Source organism: Armigeres subalbatus, chromosome 2 (assembly GCF_024139115.2).
Source record: "Armigeres subalbatus isolate Guangzhou_Male chromosome 2, GZ_Asu_2, whole genome shotgun sequence".
NCBI lineage: Eukaryota > Metazoa > Arthropoda > Insecta > Diptera > Culicidae > Armigeres > Armigeres subalbatus.
This window is the reverse complement of record NC_085140.1, coordinates 1,783,783-1,801,907: the sequence shown is the minus strand read 5'-3', so window position 1 is coordinate 1,801,907 and position 18,125 is coordinate 1,783,783. Positions and strand designations below refer to the sequence as shown.

The window sequence follows — 18,125 nt, the reverse complement described above, 5'->3', positions numbered from 1 at the left end:
ATGGTTTTTTGCGGATATTTTGAAAAATTCTCCTTGCAAATTCCAGAGATAGTTCCGTGGAGATTCAAAAGCATTTTCTATGGAAGTTTTAAAGACTTCTTCTTGGAAATTGCAAAGAACTTCTTGTCCAATTTCCAAAGAAGTTTCTCTAGAAGTTTCTCTAGAAGAAAAAAAGTTCTACTCAAATTTTTAAGTGTTAGTATTAAGTTTTAAAATGTTAGTAGTAAGTTTATTTAAATCATAATTTGCCAATGGAAGATCCCGTGGTTGGACCTGAGGGAGGCCAATATGCTCCCTCCCCTGACAAGTGCATCTGGTCTTGTTGCTCTTACGAGTGAAGAACTTAAAATTTAAAAATTCACATGAATAAAGGAAGAAAAAAACCTACGTAGACTCTTGGTATAAACATCCCCCCCTTCGCCATCGTAAACAAGCGTAGACCTTTATAAAACCCCTTGCCCTCTTGAGAGTCTACGTGGTTTATGGACAGCCCTTTAGCAGCTCATGGAAGGTCGACTGTTTTATACACCCATTTATGTTCTTCAAAACGTCCTGGAGCTCATATCATTTGACCTATTCGAAGAATCAACTTTTGAATAATGTATGATATGATATCCCATTAGGTCCATTGAGTTTATATGACTTCAACCTTTACTTGTACAAGCTACTGCAGGCCTTTTTGGTTCTATAAAACATCCAAGTTCGTGAACACAGTTACCTCAGCAAAAATATCCGCAGCTACATTTGAATTGCTCGACACAAACACCTCCTTAGTCATTGTGCATCTGGTAGATATCATTTTGGTGGACCTTAGACATCTTATGTTTATGGAAATTAGGATCACATGATTTTTGAACCGGATTGGGAACATATCGATGATGAGGATATTGCAAAAGCCCTGATTGATCTGGTAGATACTTTATACTTATCTCGAGAATATTTTGGAATATCCATTATGGGCATCATTGCGCTAGATTGAGTATGATGAAAACATTGCAAAAGCCTTGGTTGATTCGTTGGGTTCATCTTAACCTTAAGAACGTTTTGGAGTACCTTAAACATCTCGTAACATTGCAAAAGCCTTGGCTGATTTCTGGTAGATACCTTGCACTGAACTCGAGAATGTTTTGGAGTATGTACCTTGAATAATTTTGAATGAATGATTTTGCTAAATAGAGTGGGAACTAGTTCTCTTCTATGATTTTTCACAATCAATCTAAAACGCTGAGCATATGTGACACATTCCATTCCGAACGGGTTAAATAAAGAAATATTCTGCTTCATCCAAGCCAACTTGTTGTGTACACACTAAAAAAGACAATAGTACTACTAGTTGGATCAAAAATGGTATTTATTGTTTATATGACATGTATAATTTGCTTACAAATTTAGCTTTCTATATTTTAAGTAACTTTGTTTAAACACCTGGACAAATCTATCGAATTTCAAAGTCATGAAAAAAAAATCTTTTTTAATTTAATACGAGTGGTGGAGTATTTTCTGATATGCTCATTTAAATACACTTTTTAGTTTAGCACACGTCTTATACTATATTACTCGTTGTTGGCACATTTGATTTTTCGTAAATGCATGATTCGTGTTTAGAAACCTATGGATATTTAATTACCAAAAAACACGGATAAAGGCAGCAAGTATCTAGCTCCATTAGGTTGAACCCTAATTGATATACTATTTATGGCTCAAGACGTAGTCTTTTATGACAATTAGCTGGTAAAGAGTCTGCGATCATCTTAATTATTGCTACTTCGCCTTCAAGTTCTGCTAATTCCCGCTGATAACTTTTTATGTTTTGTGATTGAATGTTCTTAGATTCATTTAGTACATGAAGTTTATTCTTCAGCTGGGCATCTTCCAACTCCTTTTCAGCTGCAGTCAAACGGTCATCTGTGGAATAAATCATAACATAAAAGCGATTACATGGCGGAAATATAAAAAACATAATGAGTTATAATGTATGTAAGCATACATATCCTGTCTACTGTTACTTATACCATAAATATTCCTTTATTTGAATAGTTATTTGTGCAACTAGAAACAAAAGGATTTTTTTCAGCACGATTTGAAAAAATCGAGTTTTTCAGCGAATTGAATGTTTTTCAAAATGACGAAAATTGGGCTTCATATGATAAATAGTGACCAAAATGGAGCAGTCTAGTTTACTTCACATGATCGTTCTTACCAAATAATCAAGCTGGTGTAGAAAACCAATTAGTTTCCATGTTAGCACTAGTATAGTACATTTTCATCCAACTTGGTAAGCCTTGATGGATAAATCTACAACTCGTGCTGAAATTACCTTTTTGCAACTAGTTGCCAGAGATCGTAATTTTCACTCATTCTCACGAGAAGGAATGTTCACTCATACAAATTTTCGCCAAGAATCGTTTTGCTTGAAAGAAAAAACAAGGTCTGATGAGAGATAACCATTTTTCCCTCACTGCTATTCTATTTATTGTTTGTTCTTTAGATATTCCCGATTTACTAAGATAATAGTTTTACACGACCCTGGAATTCTGTCACTTTCTGCTTAGTAAGCCAACCGATTCCTCAGGATCATCGAATACATACACGAAATATGTTGTTTGAACATAAATAAACCAAATAATTGAACCGTCTAAGAAGAGTTTAGTACTTTCCATTTAATTCCACTACGTTTGGAGTGGAATTAAATGGAAAGTACTAAACTCTTCTTAGACGGTTGAATACATTCCACTTAAATATAACGTAATTTATCGCGAATTCCGATTTGTGGTTTTTTTTATATAATAATTAATCTGTAACTTGTAAGAAAAAAATAGTTTATCTAACAAAAACTTTTTTGTTCAAATTGAACCATACATATGTGTAGTCAGCCAAAGCAAAAAGATAAAGCTAAGCACATTGAATTCTTAATCTTTCTTTTCATTCGAAAAGAAACTAAAACAGTAAACTATAATCATCTCAGAACCCAAACAAAAAAATACTATAAAAACAAGCTCGATTTCCTAATATTTGGGTAATGCGGAGCAGTCTTGCAAAATGTCGTGACCATCACCAGATGATCAGATATGAAAACAAAAACCACCACGCTTTTAAACGATGTTCTTTACTGACAATCACTGCAAGCGCATCGTGACATGTAGAAGCTGACACGTGAGTACCTTCGGTAAGCGTGACACCCAGATTGACAACCACAAGCTGAGAGCCATAAAGAGCATCAGGTCGGTCAGCTGTCAAAAGTGCAGGTGAGCACCGTTATTGATTGATTTTGTTGTCGTTTGATTCGCGAAGTCGAAGCAAATTCTGCTCTTCCCTCCTATGGGAAATCCCATTGCTATCTGTCAGAGTTTGAGTGAAACATGGCCGCCATCCCCTTCTCTCTGTTGCTCTACTGTAAAAACCCATAAAGAACTGTCATTGTTTGTGTGAAGAATTTTGCTTCGACTTCGCGAATTGGACTGACGTCGTTTTTAATTGATAAATTGGATAAATCAATAGTTAAATTAAGGGTTCATTCACAAATTACATAACGCTAAAATGGACCTGGGGGCTGAAAGCCCCCACCCACCCTCTCGTAACGTATTTTGTATGGGAGGGTTCTGAAATTTGTATGGGCCGTATTTGTGAATGGCTCTAACTAAGTTTTTACCAATTTGATCCAGACTATCTTTTGAAAAAGGCCAAATTTTTTTATTGATTTTTTCAAATGGATACAATCAAAAAACGACGCATCCTACAAAAAAATGTTATATGGGTGACTATCGCAAAATCAGTCAAAGTTTCTAATAAAGATATCGGAAACAATTCAAATTGAGCCCTACACTGAAAAAAAATCAGTTTCAACAGTTTCAAAAATTAAAACTCGATTTGCGAAAAAACGCTTTTTTTGATTTGTATGAAATTGTGTCTCAAGATAGGTGATTATGTTTCCTACCAACCGTCCATACATCGCAAGCTGGGCACTTTGAAGGGAAAAAAGTTTTTCTAACAAAAACTTTTTCTTGTCGGAATTGATTTTGGGTGGTGCGGATAGAATCGATTTGGTTGTCAAACTGAAGCCAAAAATTTCTATTGTGCCGGAGCCAAACATTGAGGATTGTGGTTATGTTCGTTTCTGATCTGATATTGAGAAGTATTGTTATTATTTGGGGAAAAATAAAATAAATTTTGTTTGAGTTTTGTATTCTTTGTAACAAATATTCTCACATTATATTTCGAGTGAAAATTAGTAGGAATGCAACTAAAAAGCACTCGTTACGAAATTTCACGAGATTCAGCAGCTGATTGGAGCATGAAAGTTTGTAAACAATTGTAAAGTCATGTAGAGTCTCGCGCATTTGTTCGCCCTCAAGCAGCGTGGAAAGAGAAATTCGAAGAGCGGGAAATGTTTGACAGCCAAGTAACTGCAATATAATTTTGTTTATGGTAGTGATTTCAAAATATTCCTCTACTCGCTTGAGCGCAGAAAAACGGCTCTATCCGCAGCACCCAGGGAAAAACTATGTATGTACTTTTCTTCTAATAGCACCTCTTCAAATATTGCACAAAAAGTCAATATAAACAATAAGAACACTTAAATGTTCCCAAAAATTCTATTTTGGCTTCATGCATTTTTATCACAGCAAAAATCCATTAATTCCGCTAAGTGGATTATTCCATTGCTGTCGAGCGTTGATTTCGAACCAAACACCGCATAGGTCAAGTGATCATCACGATAGTCAAGATGACATGGATATGACAACCACAACATCAGGAAAGTTTTCCTATCATTCATGCTGGTGATCACAGGCAGAAGAAGTGAAGACATGGTGAGTGACCAAGCGCTAGTTGCTAAAATGTCACTTTCATGGTGATCGTTACACCAAGCATGTGAGATCCACATTGAGCATCACAATTGAGTACTTGACACATGACCTGGATTTTGTTATTGTCACGCTTTGCGTGACTTGTACGGTGACACTTTGCAGCACTGATGCGGAGGAATAAAACATACCCCATTTCACAGTCCTTAGCCTCTTACCCAGAAACTCCTATCCCTACCTGCTCGTGGGGCTGGTCGGGATACGAGCAACCTTAGGGAAGATCGGGGAACTAACCCCGGTGGGAACTATGGTCGTATGCTGACAGGGAAGGTGGGATTTGTTACTCTCCGGAGGTGCAAATCTGATCGAGCGTCTGTTCTCCATGATAGGAGCAGCTCACAACAGTGTCTGTTCCCCATGTTAGCGGCGGCTGATCATCGTCCGAGTGCCAGCGAGGGATTCTAAATAAAAAAAAATGTACACATCATGTTGCATAGAGAAGGCAGCTCCTTTAACGCGATGTAGGGAACGCAACCGTGGTAAGGTAGCCTACGGAAGGTTCTATAGTTACCAAGAAAGGCAAAAGTAGAGCCAACGAATTTATTCAACGGCAACAGAACCGGCAACGAATACAGGACAACGATTCAAAAGTCGGATCTTGGAACGTGAGAACTTTGAATTAACCCACACTTGTCGAACTCTGTAAAGATTGTCATCGGGGATGCAAATGCGCAGATCGGAAGAGTAAGTTTCTCTAGCCCTGTCATTGGTACGGAAAGCCTTCATTCCGATAATGGACTGCGACATGTGACCTTTGCTGCTACTAGAGGGATGGCAATCAGCAGTACCTACTTCGCACGTAAAAATATCCGCAAACAAACCTGGCAACATCCGAGTGGAGACACTTGCTCGCAGATATACCACGTGATGATCGACGGACGACATTTCGCGAATGTTATAGAAGCCCGGATCACTTGTTGTTGCAATAAATCGGACGCGACTTACAGCGTCACGAATTCACATAAAAACAGAACGATACGTTTCAATATACAACGCTTGTCAGTTGAAGGAGTTGCTGAACAGTATCACCAGAAGCTGGACGAGCGGATAGGAGATGCCACCGGATATGGCGACGTCAACAGATTGTGGGAAAATATCCACGAAGCTGTGACTACAACAGCGCATGAAGTGTTAGGCACTGCACAACAAAATGGTTGGTTTGATGAGGAGTGCCAGCTATTGATGGACGAGAAAGATGCTGCTTGGAGTCGAATGGCAGTGGCTCGTACCCGTACAGAGAGCGGTACATTGTAGCAAGGGCAGAAGAGAAATGAATTCACCGTGAAAAAAAAAGCCACACGAAGAGAGTGTGATAGTCGAAGCGCAGGAGGACATGGATAGAAACGATATGTGGAGGTTTTACGCAACTGTCAATGGCGTGCGGCATAAGACTGCGCCAGTGCCCGCCTTGTGCAATGACCGAGAGGGGAAAATGTTTCTAAGCCAGGTTACCATTTTTGCATTCGTATATCATGAGGCTAGCACGATGATACTTTTATGCCCAGGGAAGTCGAGACAATTTCCAATCCGAAAATTTCCTAGACCGGCACAGGGAATCGAACCCAGCCACCCTCAGCGTGGTCTTGCTTTGTAGCCGTGTAGAAGTGTGCCAATTAGAGGGGGATCACCCTTCTGAACTCGGCGTACAAAATTCTGTCGCGTATCCTGTTTAACAGACTGAGACCGCTTGAGGAGTCCTTCGTCGGCGAATACCAGGCAGGTTGTCGTAAGAGCCGATCAATGATGGATCAGATGTGTAGGTTGCGGATGATCCTTGATAAATTCCGGGAGTACAACTTGCAGACTCACCATCTGTTCATTGATTTCAAAGCAGCGTATGATTCAGTGAAAATAAATTAGCCGGCACTGATAATGTTCGATCATTGTTTTCCGGCGAAACTGATTAGACTGATACGTGCAACGCTGGATGGCTCGAAATCAAGTATTCGGAATGCAGACGAAGTGTCAACCTCGTTTGTGACCTTTGACGGATTGAAGCAGGGTGATGCACTTTCGAATTTATTGTACAACATCGCATCCAAGGGCGCTATTAGTAGAGTTTCCATTTCCCGGCCATTTTCGTTGTCCCGGGATTCGGGATAAACTTGTTCGTATATCCCGGGAAATCCCGGGATCCCGGGATTTTTAGATGTTTCCTTAGAAAACTTTTTTTTATATAAAAACGATTTTATTCAAAATTCAGGGGTAAAGTTCATATTTTAGAAAGGCCAGATAATACAGAGTTCAAATTGAAACTCATTTCAATTCTAATTTGAATCGATTCTTTCGAAAAAAAAACTACTTCTAAAAGCAAATAATATTCACGTTTTTCTCGGAAGGTAGAGTACCCCTTTGGAATATATGAGAAGAAGGGTTCGCCGAGTCCGAGAAGAAGGGTTCGTTGGCGGTTGAAGTCGGCTTGACTGTTCGCATTGTTTTGAATATGCATAGGTGTTCTGATAAGAACTACCCAGCCAGATGTACATCAATATATGTACGCTTCTACCGCCGACGCATGGTGTCTTTTTCTTTGCTCTAAAACAACAATTAATTGCATATTATTCGGCAACTCGGCCGTACGAAAACTATCTAAAACAATATTTTATGCAGCGACCTGCATTACTGCATTCTAGGCATAGAGTACCTGCACCGAATAAAAATACTCTCAATGAATTGGTGAACTAACCTCGTTCCCAATTCAGTATGATGGTTAGGCTGAGGAATTTTGTCCTCACTGTTGGTCATAAAATAATCGTTTAACTGGGTGTTTTGCATCTTCAAAATAGAAATTTGGTTAATCAAACTAAATTAAACAGTTAAGGCATTAAAATATTCTCAGATTATTTACTATGGAAAACTAAGGCTCTGTAAGAAATTTAAAAAAATAGGCAGAGCATCGGGGTAGGACCACTTGTACTTGCGCATGTGCTGGAAAATTTGTTGTACGAACGTCGATTAGAAGGACATGAATTGGATCAAGAATTGTTATGGAGGCAAGAAGCTCAGGAAGACTGACAAGGCAAGGTGAATATCAGCTAGTGTACACAACCTCGCTGTAGACGGGAGATGGGTAGGAAGCAGGTGCCAAATAGATGTAGCTGATCTTGTACTGCAGATACTTGTCGTTTAATTAATAGAGAACTGTAGCTGCTGGAAAAAGTATAAGTCAGTAGCCCTCCATTTAGTATACCAGGAATCTAATATTTTTTGTGAAGGTGTTCTATTAACTATCTCCAATATTTTCATGTCTTTTCCTTTCTTACTGATTTAATAATAAGATGATATCGATTGTGCATCACAAAGAACCTTGGCTCCGTATACATGCCTGAGCATCCCAAATAAACGAGTTTGGAAAAAAAAATCATGTCTGATGGGAGGTATAAAAATATGATATGAGCTTGTCACCTAAGTTGGGTTTCGCGTTCAAAACAAATAACTTTTGTAAGAAGAAAAATAACACTGTTTGCGAACCGGAAATGAAACAGTATTTTTTGTCCCGGGTATCCCGGGATTTTCGGGATTTAAAAAATAATATCCAGGAATCAGGAAATCCTGAATTTTCTAAATCCAGGATTTTTGTCCCGGGATGTCCCGGGATGGAAACTCTAGCTATTAGGAGATCTGGCGTGCAAAGGAAACGAACTATCATCACACGGTCGCATATGCTCCTGAGATTTGTGGACGACATCGACCTCATTGGAATCGATCGCAGAGCAGTAGTGGTGGCTTTTGTCCCACTGTAGAGGGAGACGGCGAAGATAGGCTTAACCACTCTACCAAGACAAAGTACATGGTGGCAGGTAGAGATAGAGGAAAACCTAGTGGTGCTGATGCTGAGGTAGTGCATGATGGGGATGTGTTTGAAGTTGTTGAAGAATTTGTTTACCTTCTACGGATTACGTAACCAGCCTAGGTCCCGCAACATGCAGACGGAAACGAAATTTGCTCTACATAAAACTATGATTCCACTAGTGGCCCTTTACGGACATGATGTATGGACATTAAAAGAGGCAGACCGGGGAGCTTTCGGGGTTTTTGAGCGAAAAATGCTGTGGCGCAGACGCATGAATCTCGACTTCAGTGGACTGGTCCCTTAGTGCAAATGTTGGAAGAAAAAATAGCGAAAATCATATTCAACAGAGAACCGGATGGAGGCCGACGACTTCGTGGAAGGCCACGAACACGCTGGCTGCACGCGGTGGAATCGGACCTGAGGGCCTAAACGTTCGGGGAAACTGAAGGAACATTGGCAGAACAAAACAAGATCGATGATTATGGAGCTCTACAATGCGCCAGGTATAGGTGTATCGACGATGTAGCCAACCAGGTGCCCAGGTATCAGGTAGGTATGCTCATGTTTGAAAGTCAAAATGACGATGCTTAGCGAATTTACTGAGTTGATTGTTTGACAGCATGCTTGAAAGTACTTGAATCTTGAATCAATAAAAGTTATATTGAATTATATATCCTGCATATATATATATGCGTTTCGGTTGGACATAATTATAAGGACTGACCTCTTGTATGTAGCTTCATATAAAAAAGTGTGATCTTCATAATTATTTTCAAATTCAGAGGTCGAAATCAGGAGAGATGTACAGAATTAACTCAACAATGGATAAGGTGCCTAGCTAAATCAAATCGCGAATAGAGTTAATCTCCAAACATGAGAAAAATGTATGAAAACCACGCTTGTTTTATACTTATTTCCGGCGGTATAATGCATTAAAAATAGTATCCATTCCTCTGCGAATGCAACTTATTGTGAACAAATATAAGTTTGTAGACATACATACATACAGACTTTTAGTGATAAACTCTAGCCATTTATGAAAAATCACCTAAATAAAAATATATAAAAATTTTATATTTTTATACTTCAATTTGCTGAGCTCTGTCGGTAGATATAGAACACTACGGGGCCCTTCTTAGCCGTGCGGTAAGACGAGCGGCCGTTTCGGTTTGGAAATTGTCTCGACTTTCCTGGGCATAAAAGTATCATCGTGTTAGCCTCATGATATACGAATGCAAAAATGGTAACTTGGCTTAGAAACCTCGCAGTTAATAACTGTGGAAGTGCTTAAGCTGCGAGGTGGCTCTGTCCCAGTGCGGGGATGTAATGCCAATAAGAAGAAGAAGATGGGTCTCCTGATCTTTTTTCAAAAGCTTGACAAAGAAGTGACCATGTAGCCATCAAGAACAAGTGTACGAGAAAGGCAAACAAATCTCGCTTAACTTTTCAAAAGGACCTAAGTAACATTTTTTTCATGAATTAATTTGAATACTGCAATCAATAGCTTTCATGTTGTTCTGTTGATTGCGCTATTCAAATTAATTCATGAAAAAAATGTTACTTAGGTCCTTTTGAAAAGTTAAGCGAGAAATGTATGATATACAAATCGATGCAGAACTATTATTTTCAACATTACATTCACTCGACAAGCCTTGTTGTCGTCCGTGAAAGAATCAAATAGACGTTATGTAGTAATCTAATGATTATCAATGCGTTTTGTGTTGTGTATTGGGTTTTACACTTACCTAAAGCATCCAGACTTTGTATGTCAATATCGCGTAAGTCGGCTAACTCATCAATTATCGCCTTTATATCTTTCATAGCTTTTTCAACTTGGGATTTAGCTTCATTGGAGTTAAGTTGGGCCTGACCAACTTTTTCTTTAGCCTCTTTTGTAAGGTTGAAATCCTTGCGAATATTCGTTTCTCGTTCGGATAGACTGTTCTCTGTTTTTGCTAATCTGCCATTTAATTGATCAGCTTCGTGCCGTAAATCACGGGCAGTATTTTTCGTTGTATTGGCTCGTTTCTTGATGTTCTCAGCAAGCTGTGTAGGAAAGATTGAAAGAGTAACTTATCAATATTTTAGAGCAATCTTTTTCTTGATGAAAAGTTTGTGTTTTTGTAACAATAGAGCCATTGAACAAAGAAAGAGAAGTAGATCGATGTTAATGAATTTAAACTGCGTAAAAAAGCAGCCTTGATATAATACTCGTCATGTGATATTATTATTATTTATTTTATACTGGTTGGAAGCGCGTACCTTAGACGCTTCTTCGGCATATTTCTTCTGAGCTGTTTGTGCATTTACACGGGATTCCGCAGCGTTCATATTGGCGCTTCTTAATGCCTATAAGATAAAGTTTCGGTATTTGCATGTATGTAGAACATGGTTTTATCTGTTTACTTACTGCTTCCGAGTTAGCAATCAATTCAATAGCATTTTCAATCTGTCGTTGGATACTTGGTACAGATTGAAGTGCTTCTGCAGCTTTCTGTTTCGAATCTTCGACCTGATTTTTGAATCCTGAAAGTGTGTGATATGTAAAATTTGCTTTCTTCAGAGTTCCATCGCCTTCGGCTACTGCTTTTTCTGCTAGCTCTCTTGCGAATTCTAGCTCTTGAACGGCTCTAATAGCATCGTCTTTTTGGGATTCAGCCCTATGGATGATATGTTTAACATTAATTATCATGAACATTTGATTACTTATATTTTAATTACCTTTCCAGTAACGTGTTGGCTAGTTCAATATTTTCGCTAACGTCAGTTAATAAAGTGCTATGATCCTCTATAGTTTTATCTAAATCTTCATTTATTTTGTCTGCTTCCTTATTATACTTGTTGGATTCTTTTTTAATGTGATCAATATCAATACTAGGGGGGGACAAATTGTTCACAGTTACAAATTGTGAAAGAGCATCATCAAATACTTCATTAGCCTTCGTTAAAGCTTGCTCTGTTAACTTAGATACTGTATTGAGTTTATCTTTAGCTTGTTGCACTTCACTTGAAATATTTGTCCGGAATTCTTCGCTGATGTTGGCTTGCAAATTAATTGTGTTTTTCGCCATGTTATGTGCCTTTGTTGCTTTTTCAAGGGCCTCCTCAGCTTGTTTCTTATTTTCATCAGCCTCTTTTTTAAACTGATCTGCATACTGTCGAGCCTCTCGAGAAATACCACTGATTTGATTAGTTTGGTTACCTAATCGACCAGATATATCCCGAGCTCTATTCAATGCTCCGTTTCCATCGGTTTGTAACAAATCGATAGCATTTTCTAGCTCTCGGCGGGCTTCTTGTATTTGATTGTTGGCTATTGTTGCATTGCTAGTTCCTTTGCCTATCTTCAAATCAGTAGACGCTTGAGATTGATCAGCTTTGTTGAGCAAATCCTGAACAATTTCAAGGCGCTTTTCTAAATCCTGCAGCATTTCATTCAGTGTTTTTTCACCTCCACCGGAGCCACTTTTCGCATCTTCAACGAGGATTTCAATTTTATCTTGGACTGCTCTGAGTTTAGCAACAAATTCATTATCATCTATGACAATTGGCTTCGATTGAATGTCTTGTAAAATTTTGTTCAGATTGGCCAACTTATGGCGATGTTCATTTGCAGCTTCCTGTACTAAGTTGTAGCACGCAGGACAATCTAGGCAACCTTGATGGCGATCATATTTATTCTCTTTACATCGGTCACAACGCCTTCCTTCTACATTGTCATTACAAGGGCATTGTCCGTACTGGTCACATTGAGATCCTTTTGATCCACTGGGATCACAGTCACAAGAGTTGCATCCTTCAGGTGAAAATCCATAGTGTGCTACTGCGCATTTATCACATTTTTTGCCAATAATTCCAGGTTTACAATAGCATTCACCAGTGTACGTATCGCAGGATGAATTGAAGCTTCCCGTTGGATCACAATTACAATTTTCACATCCATTTCCAGAGATTATATTCCAATAACCATTCTTACACTCGTTACAATTACGACCAATTACATTCGGCTTACACTGGCAGTTCCCTGGAATAATGAAGTGTTAGACCTTTTTAATTAGTAATGGAGCTTGGTATACCATTGTTAGGATCACATATGGAAATGCCCTTGTCTGTTTGTTCTGTTCCTCTGGGATAACAACTACATTGATCGCAGTTTCCATGAGGTAGCGCAAGTGGATCTCCGAAATGACCTTGAAAATAAATAGAATTAATATTAGTTATAGAATATATATTAGTTTTCAGAGAATTATTAACCGGAGCAAAATATCACTGCACATAATGATGTGTAACAAGCCAATGTCAACTTTAGCGACATTTTGGCTAGACATGTAGCGACACAATATATCTTATCTAGCATGTGAAAAAATAATCATTGCTCACCTGGTAAACATTGGTCGCAGTGGACACCAGCTGTGTTGTGAATACATTTCAAACACTCGCCTGTAGTGCGATTACAATTGCCAACAGCATTTGGATCGACATTACCATTACAATCACATGGTTGACACATTCGAATGGAACCGTGAACGCCGGTTGGATCACCGTAGTAACCATCGGAACATAGCTCACATCTGGGTCCTTTAAAATCATACTTTTATTATAAATGTTTACTTACATCTGTACTGTATATATGAAGCTTACCGAAATATCCAACTGGGCACTCAAGACATATGACTGACTCATCTGCCATTTGCATACATGCTCCATTATTCGGACAAGGGCAACGTTTGCAATCATAAGGAGTACCCCCTAAAGCGTTACCATAATAACCTTTCGCGCATTGATCACATGTGTCACCTGCAGTATTGTGTTGACAGATGCATCGTCCCGTTTCAGAATCGCATATTTCCGCATGCTTATTACAATCACAAGGTATACAAGGCATGAAGGGGCCACCTAATGCAGGGTTGTGCCTGTAACCAGGAGCACAAGATTCGCAAAATTGACCCAAATATCCCTCTGGGCATGTACACTGTTCAATCCATGTGGCTGGACGTCCTGCTGCTCCTCGATGTGCGGTCTGCAGTTCAACGTCATCCAAAAATGCTTCACCATAGTCGGAATAAATAGCTCGTATTTTAATTGCAGTGAGATTGCTCAAAATTGACATAAAACCTCTGGCAGACATAGATGGTTGCCATGAATATTCAGGATGTTCATGCAGGGTAAATGTAAATTCTTTCATTTCATCATCAGGCATTTGTTGATTCTGTGCGAATATTGGTAGAGATATACTGCTGTTTGAACCCTGCAGAATAACATCGTATGTGGAAACATCTGGTCGGGGTTGGCCAACGAGTTGAAGTCGGAATTTCAAAACTTTATTGTATGAAGCTCGTTGATCTCCAAGAAAACGGTCTGGGGCCAAAAAATAGATTGGTTCATACCCTTGTGCACCCACTCCGATAGTTTGACCTTTTGAGTTGTACTTGATATCTACGACAGTTCCACTCTGAGTGGCTGCGGTCCACTTTTCTTTATGTTTGTTAAAATTGGAGGTGGTGGAAACTATCGAGTATCCTGCTGCGCTCGTACACTCACTCGTATGGCCATAACAGAAACATGGAGTACATCCAAATTTATTATCTAGATCCAAATTGAAATAACCAGGTCTGCATTCACGGCAGTGGCGCCCTTCCACGTTTTCTTTGCAAACACAAATACCGTTGACAGGATCGCAAGATGGTGTGTTTTCATAGGAACCGCGAGCATCACAGTTACAAGGTTGACAGCCGTGTGGTCCAAAATTGTAAAAATTGTTCTCACAGCGATCGCATTTTTCTCCCGTTACTCCTGGCTTGCACTGGCACTTTCCTTCCGCATTGCATTGCAGTGATCTGGAACCCGTTGGATCACAACCACAATTGATGCAATACCCATCTTCGCGCATGTAGAAATTTTCCTTGCAGCGTTCACAATTTGGTCCATCTCGATTTGCACCACATTCAAGACAGTGACCGCCATGTCCAGTTAAATTGTATAGTTGACGATCGAAGAAACATTTAGTTGAGTATCCGTTACAGTTGCAGGCTGAAAAAATATAATATAAAATTGAACCTATTTTTCTTGGTGATATTTTTTAGAGGCTTGGAAATGAGCTTGTACAGTCACATTAATTCATTGTTTTGTAGCCTTTCTTAAATATATGACTTTAAGTAAGTCATTCAATGTCAAATGGTGAAGATGTTTAATCTTAAAACATAGTGCAAAACTTGCTAAAAAATGTCTTCATGCAATCAGATTCGTATTATAATTGAGTGAAGTTGAGCAAGTTAATCAAAACTATAACGATCTTACAATTTAGCTTGTATTGCACATATTTGTCCAAATACATATCTAGCAGGGGAATTAAATGTAGTAGCTCATCACACTGTATTTTATTTCTTACAATTTATGAAATACCACGTTGTAGATAAATTATGTTTTTTGTTTTTATAGGATTGAATATGGGGTTCTGATTTTACACGCAATAAAGTAAATATCATGAGAAACATCAAAAAAATATTCATTTTACATTTTAACACCATGTTTAAATATAACTCTTTTTGCGACTAGACTGAACAACACATCATTTCGAAATGGCTCTATGGGTCTTCGAAAGTGCTCTCGACTACCGAGAATATCATTTAAAGGGATGAGTGAAATGATCTTCTGTCTCTACCCGTGACAAGTTTTCTTAAAAGGAAACTGGCATTCCAACAACAGGTTCAACAATTGATTGACGATGAGATGCTTTCGATCGTCGATGCCATACACCAACATATTTTGTTTCAGTTACAACTTACGTTTGCACTCGTGAACATTCTTCGATGTTGCTCGTCCCCATGGAGCATCATTGTAGAACGGCAAGCATTTTTCACAATCAGGCCCATCAGTGTAGTGTTGACATTTACATATCCGGCCGCGTTGACCACTGCTGCTGGTACTAGTTATACATTCGCTTGCATGACCGTTGCATTTACATCTAGCACCAACTGCAATATCAGCTATCGCGTAGAAATATGACTGAAGCACCTGAGCATCTCCAAATACTTCATCGCCGAAAGTATTTAAACGGTCTAACGTAATACGGATATCTGTGGCAGTTACCCATTGCTTGAATTAAAAAAGACAATATTAGTCATTTTTCATTTGGGAACGATATTTTCCTTGAATCTTCGAATTACCTGCAATTCTAGACTGTGTTCAAAATTTATTGCGCTTGGTCTCCCTTCAAGTGACGAGAATGCGATATTTCCATCTCGCAAAGGGGAAATATCACTATACTCGCTAGTACATAGTGCACGCGATTCATCTTCTCCTTTCATTACCGAAAGAGAATCTGGAAGTGCATAGGTATCCCGGCAAGTGGCACTGTAGTACTGATATGGAGTCCATGGGCCGTTTGGTGTTACACGTTTGTAAATTGCAAATGACTCTGGTCGCGGAGAGTAGAAGACGATTCGAATATATGTGATGTCAAATGATTTTCCCAGCTTGAGCGTTAGATTAACTTGATTCGGATATTGGATTCCTTCGAACATTGTTTCTGATTGCCACCAGGTTGGGTTCGTGGGGTCGTGTAAATCTGTTAAGAAGTGGGGTGCATGTTGATTTTCTCGACAATCATCGCAACTTTTCCGATTAGAATATCCAGTTTGAACGCAAAAATTTGTTACTCCATCTTCTCCACAAGTATTTGTCGCTTCAATTTCTACTTGATATGCAGCATTCTCGAACTCGGGTATACACCGCTAAAAGATGTAGATGACAATTATTACAGTCACTGCATGCCTTCGTAATCACTTGAGTCTAAATTAAAATATGTGAATGCCGTCTCATTGTATCACTAAGCCACAATGAGTAGCTTGTTGCTTTCTTATCAAAATTGTAACGTATAGAATAGCTGATATTTTGCTTCCGGAGTATAATACGTCAGTTACGAATACTTTTCTTTCATTATTATCATATTTACATATTTACGTCCCGTAGTAAATTAGCCTGCCTTTATGATTTGAGATGACATCCACCTTCTTTTCAATAATTATGGTTATGCTAAGTTATGGCAGAGCAGTTGACGAAGTCAATGTATTTCCAAGTTTGGACTTTGTTTTCACATTAAAGTTTTATTTAAACTTTAGAGTTCCTCATGTTAAATTCGTAAAAGTTCCCATTAAATAGCTCACCTGCGGTCTCCCATATGGGTCGTAACACTCCAACGGTGGCTGATAATGTTGATTATCGCTTGCCGTGATCGCAGTTGCCCCTAATATTGCCAGTATTGATAAACAGTGAACGATCGTCTTCAACATTCGTAACATCGCGCAGAGAATCAGTTCATTCAACTCTATTTGTATTAGCTCAGTTCAACTCTATTGTATTAGCGCCAATCCTTTTGATTTTTCTGTAATGCAAAATTCAGGTTCGATCATTATTAGATCGATGAGCACATTTTTGGAATCAAATAATGATGTTTCAACTAAAATGTCTAGGGTGGAGCTCAATGTAAATTTTGACACCAACACTAAATCAGATGGATCAGACATGGAGAAGCGGACTAAAATAAACATTTGTATGCTGTTGCTTATGTATCCATCATTATTCCGTACGATGTATTCTTCATATTTTAGCTTGCTATGCAAACCTCGCACATCTGGTAATTAAAACAAACTGAACAGAACTTGAAATAAGCAATGATATCATGAAGTTTTCACTTAGGTATGGTCGATTCAATTTCTAATTACGTCATCGTTTTAAAATCAACTTATCAAATTTTACTACTTAATCAGTTTCAGTTTTAAATAGTTGAGCGAATTCAACTTGAACCATGTATCACGCAGAGGATTCGAAAATTTTGTCACATATTGAAAGCAAGAACATAGAAGAATAATGAGCACCTTATCTCAAAGCGAGATAATGTAATGTTCTATTTGAGCAGAATGATTCTTTAGTGTTTCTTAATGGATGCCTGTTTTTCGCGTATATATTTATAACAAAATTTAGATTATTTATGGCGTTTCCACTGGATAAGTACCTTTTTTCCGAAAACCATAAAAGATTCACTCTCATTATATTCTAGGTTTAAGATGGTGCACTTTCACGCATGGGAAACATATTTTTCTTAACTCCCGAACCTCAATACCGAATGAAATCTTAAGTGCAACTGAATGATGTTGTTTAAACCATGCTCTCTTGAGTTTTCAACATTCTCGCCTTGCTCAGAAATTTTAACACACAGACAACACTGCAGAGAGATTAACTTACACATTCATTTGAATAAATTCATCCCGGTACAAATAGCAAAGTTCAACTATGATCATATGATCGTACACAGCATATTCGACAGAACCAAGAACATGTGCGCACAAATTATTGGTTGTGTTCGTGAGTAGTAAAACGCATTGAGTAATCCAGTGCTCAGTTTTATTTAGAGGATCGTGAGTGAGCTTTTGATCTCTCACCGAAAGGGAAACATGCGGTGAAAAGAAAAT

General features: G+C 38.5%; 1 protein-coding gene across 1 annotated transcript; it reads right to left on the bottom strand.

Moving 5' to 3' along the window:
- Positions 1–1,327: 1,327 nt before the first annotated feature.
- Positions 1,328–17,815, bottom strand: LOC134217419 (laminin subunit gamma-1). Its single transcript, XM_062696169.1, has 12 exons — positions 17,669–17,815; positions 16,821–17,038; positions 15,822–16,388; positions 15,441–15,750; positions 13,297–14,685; positions 13,036–13,233; positions 12,732–12,845; positions 11,377–12,679; positions 11,066–11,315; positions 10,918–11,004; positions 10,401–10,701; positions 1,328–1,905 (listed from the first exon to the last, which is right to left on the bottom strand). Exons 2-12 carry the CDS (start codon positions 16,953–16,955, stop codon positions 1,694–1,696), a joined length of 4,866 nt encoding a protein of 1,621 aa, XP_062552153.1. The 5' UTR covers positions 16,956–17,038; positions 17,669–17,815; the 3' UTR covers positions 1,328–1,693.
- Between the last annotated feature and the right edge of the window lie 310 nt (positions 17,816–18,125).

Excerpts from the sequence above, each read along its gene's own strand:
- LOC134217419 (XM_062696169.1), bottom strand. The coding sequence starts at position 16,955 with ATGTTACGAATGTTGAAGACGATCGTTCACTGTTTATCAATACTGGCA. Across the intron at positions 15,751-15,821 it reads AACACAGTCTAGAATTGCAG|CAATGGGTAACTGCCACAGA; the intron begins GTAATTCGAAGA and ends TTTTAATTCAAG. Across the intron at positions 11,005-11,065 it reads TGATTGCTAACTCGGAAGCA|GCATTAAGAAGCGCCAATAT; the intron begins GTAAGTAAACAG and ends TTTATCTTATAG.